The sequence below is a fragment of the Blennius ocellaris genome (genome assembly GCF_963422515.1).
Source record: "Blennius ocellaris genome assembly, contig: SUPER_13_unloc_2, whole genome shotgun sequence".
NCBI classification, from domain to species: domain Eukaryota; kingdom Metazoa; phylum Chordata; class Actinopteri; order Blenniiformes; family Blenniidae; genus Blennius; species Blennius ocellaris.
The window spans coordinates 461,288-464,468 of record NW_027662312.1 but is presented as its reverse complement, the minus strand read 5'-3'; the positions used below and the strand labels follow the sequence as shown (position 1 = coordinate 464,468).

The window sequence follows — 3,181 nt, the reverse complement described above, 5'->3', positions numbered from 1 at the left end:
ACAGATTGTTACCAAGACAAATACAAAGAAGGTTCCAGATCGTACTGGTCGTTATGAAATACGTGAGGAATTCAACTTTAGGACTCAGAAACATAAACACAACCCTGAAAAGTTTTAATCCGACAGTTAAAGGTGAACAATTGTGGAACAAATTGGAGACGGAGTAGAAACAATGTCCAAACATCAACCTGGTCAAATACAAATACAAACAAAAGACTTTTGAAACATACAGAGAAGAAGAAATGCATTAGGGGGATGCATAAAATAGAAAACTTTCACCAACCATAATGTTTCCATGGAGGAAAAACTCAGGAGGAATCCAGGGGATCCAAGCGAGTCTATATTCATGAGCTGAAGTCTATGTTTTCAAACATTCAGCAATTTACAGGCAAAACCCTCACAAATGACGTGTGATCAGGATGTAGTTTGCACTGATCCTCACAGAGCCGTTACACTTTATTGCTGATGCTGTTTTTTGTTTCTCTTCAATTTACACTGTGTGGGACAAACCTCCTACCTTTCAACACGTTCATTTGAACACACCGTGTTAATCATCCTACATAAATGAAAACTTTAATAAAAAGGTTTTTTATACTTGTTCCATCCAGCTGTTACATTTGATTGTAAAATCTTCACATTAAATGTCGTTAAGAAGCTTTGAAGCTGCAGAGAAAAACGTGTGTGTTCATGTTGTGACTCTGCAGCTTGAAGACACACAGACTGAAAGATTCCTGCTCATGAAGCTCTAAAACAAACACATGAACAATTTCCTGATTGAGTCAAACATGTCATGAATCTGACTGCTCAGTTTCCTCTTCCATCAGATCTTTACTTGTTTGGGACAAACTGTCAGAACGTTTCTTTAGGTACAAACTGCTGCTCAGTGAAATCCTAGAGTTGTTCACCATGGATCACAGTGAATCGTCACTTTCTCACCACTTTGTTCATTGTTGGTGACGTTTCATGATGAAAACTGATCAGACAGTTTGATTGACAGGACAGATGATCAGAGGTGCAGAGTTTTTACCACCATCATTAAACCAGGGACAGAAGATTGGGAGGAGTTTGTCAGTGAAGCAGCAGCCAGTGAAGGAGGAGATCAGAGCTGCAGCTTCTACGTCATAAAAAGAGACCAGACCCTCCTCATAATCCACAAACACCCCCACCTTCTCAGGAGCAAACCTCAGAGAGAGACGAACTGAAGGCTCTTTACGAGCCCAGTACTCATTTCCATTTCTCAAGTATATTGTCCAGAAACCTTCATCAGGGCTCAGTGTGAACTCTCCCTTCCTGGTGACGGACTCTTTGCTCACTCCTAAAGCCCACTTCGTCTTTCCTTTAACCTGAACCTCAAAGTAAAATTTACCTGAAGAGAAACTCTGTTTTCCTAAAACATTAATATACTTAGAAAATCTCTCTGGGTTGTCTGGAAGCTCCTTCCTCACGTCACCATGACTCACTTGTTTTCCATCATCAGACAGGATGAGATCAGGATGAGCTGTATCAGGATCAAGAGTCACATCCACTGCAAACTGCTGCTTCCTCTTCAGCTCAGGATCAAACACCTTCTTCTTCATGTCTTTGCTGAGAGTCTCCTCCAGCTGAGCCACAGCTCTCACCACAGTCCCCTCATAGGATGATGGAGGGATGCTGACCTCCGTCCAGTCCTGGGTGGGTGGAGCAGCTTTCAGGGAGGAGAAGCCTTGGAGGAGGTGGAGGTGGTCTTCAGAGTGAAGGAGCTGCTCCACCTCTGAGCTCCTCTTCATCAGCTCACTGATCTCCTCTTCCAGATGTTTGATGAGACCTTCAGCCTGTTTCTCTCTGGCTTTCTCTTCCTCTTCCATTCTCTCCATCATCTGGTTCAGATCTCTCTCAACACGCTGCATCAGAGCAGTGAACACCTCAACACCTTCTGCTTTCTCTCTGTCTGCAGCAGCTTGACTCTTCTTCAGACACTCTTTGATCTCCTTGATCTTCACTCGTCTCTTCTGGACCATCTGCTGCATTTCAGCCTCGGTCTTCCTCAGCTCCGTCTTCTTCCCTTCACATTCTTCACTCAGAGGAACAAGCTGGTGAGTCTTGTGCTCTAAAACACTGCACATCATGCAGACACACGTCTGCTCGCTCTTACAGAACAGCTCCAGAGGTTTCTGGTGCTTCGGACACATCCTGCCTTCCAGGTTCTCCACAGGCTCCACCAGCTGATGTTTCTTCAGGCCTGACACTGTCAGATGACGCTCCAGGTGAGTCTGACAGTAGGAGACCAGGCACACCAGGCAGGACTTGAGGGCCTTCACTTTGGTTCCAGTGCAGACGTCACAGGGAACTTGTCCTGGTTTGGCAGCTTGTTGCTCTGAGCTGCTGCTGGCTTTGTGTTCAGCTTCATGTCTGAACTGAGCAAGAACCTCCGAGAGCAAAGTGTTGACCCTCAGCTGAGGTCTCTTGTAGAAAACCTCTTTACACAGGGGACAGTCACATATGACCTTGGAGTTCCAGTGCGCAGTGATGCACTGGTTGCAGAAGTTGTGTCCACATGGTGTGGAGACTGGATGAGTGAACACGTCCAGACAGATGGAGCACAGGAAGTGATCTGGACTGGCAGCAGACATCTTCACACCCTGACGACAAAAGACAAGAGTTGATTGAAAGATTGATGCATCATTGTACATGTGGTTCTTTGGCCTTCTTGTAGTGGCTTTCTATAAATTATGCCGAAACCAACATTTCATCTTATAAAGAAAATTCCCTCTAGGATAAATCATTTAGATTCTATTCTACTTGAGCCTTCAGAACAAGACAGTAAACATACAAAGGTCCCGATAGAAAAGGAAGGTCTGGAAATACTAGGAAATTAGCCCACATAGTCAGCATGCACATGATCCAGTCTAGAAGTTGCAGAGCCAAATGGCCCATGAGGCAAAGTTAATGCAAAGCGTGTCATGGCCTCTAGAGGGCGCCACAAAACCTAGAAGAAAAAAACATCTTCAATAAAATTATTAAAACAAATTATTACTATTAAATCTTGAACTAGAAAAGCTGACATTGATTCAATTGTAAAGCTATTATTATTGTTGTTGTTATTAATTATTATTATTAATTGTGCCTGCCTCTTTAAGAGGCGTCGCACAATTATTACAATCCTGGGAAAGCGCCGTTTTTTTAAAACAAGTTTCACCAATTT

At 43.6% G+C, this 3,181-nt stretch overlaps 1 protein-coding gene across 1 annotated transcript; it reads right to left on the bottom strand.

Annotated features, from left to right (window-relative positions):
- Nucleotides 1–605: 605 nt before the first annotated feature.
- Nucleotides 606–2,609, bottom strand: LOC308138920 (E3 ubiquitin-protein ligase TRIM21-like; the record flags this gene model as incomplete). The annotated part of the gene is made up of 1 exon (XM_080521225.1): nt 606–2,609. One exon carries the CDS (start codon nt 2,607–2,609, stop codon nt 978–980), a length of 1,632 nt encoding a protein of 543 aa, XP_080377351.1. The 3' UTR covers nt 606–977.
- Between the last annotated feature and the right edge of the window lie 572 nt (nt 2,610–3,181).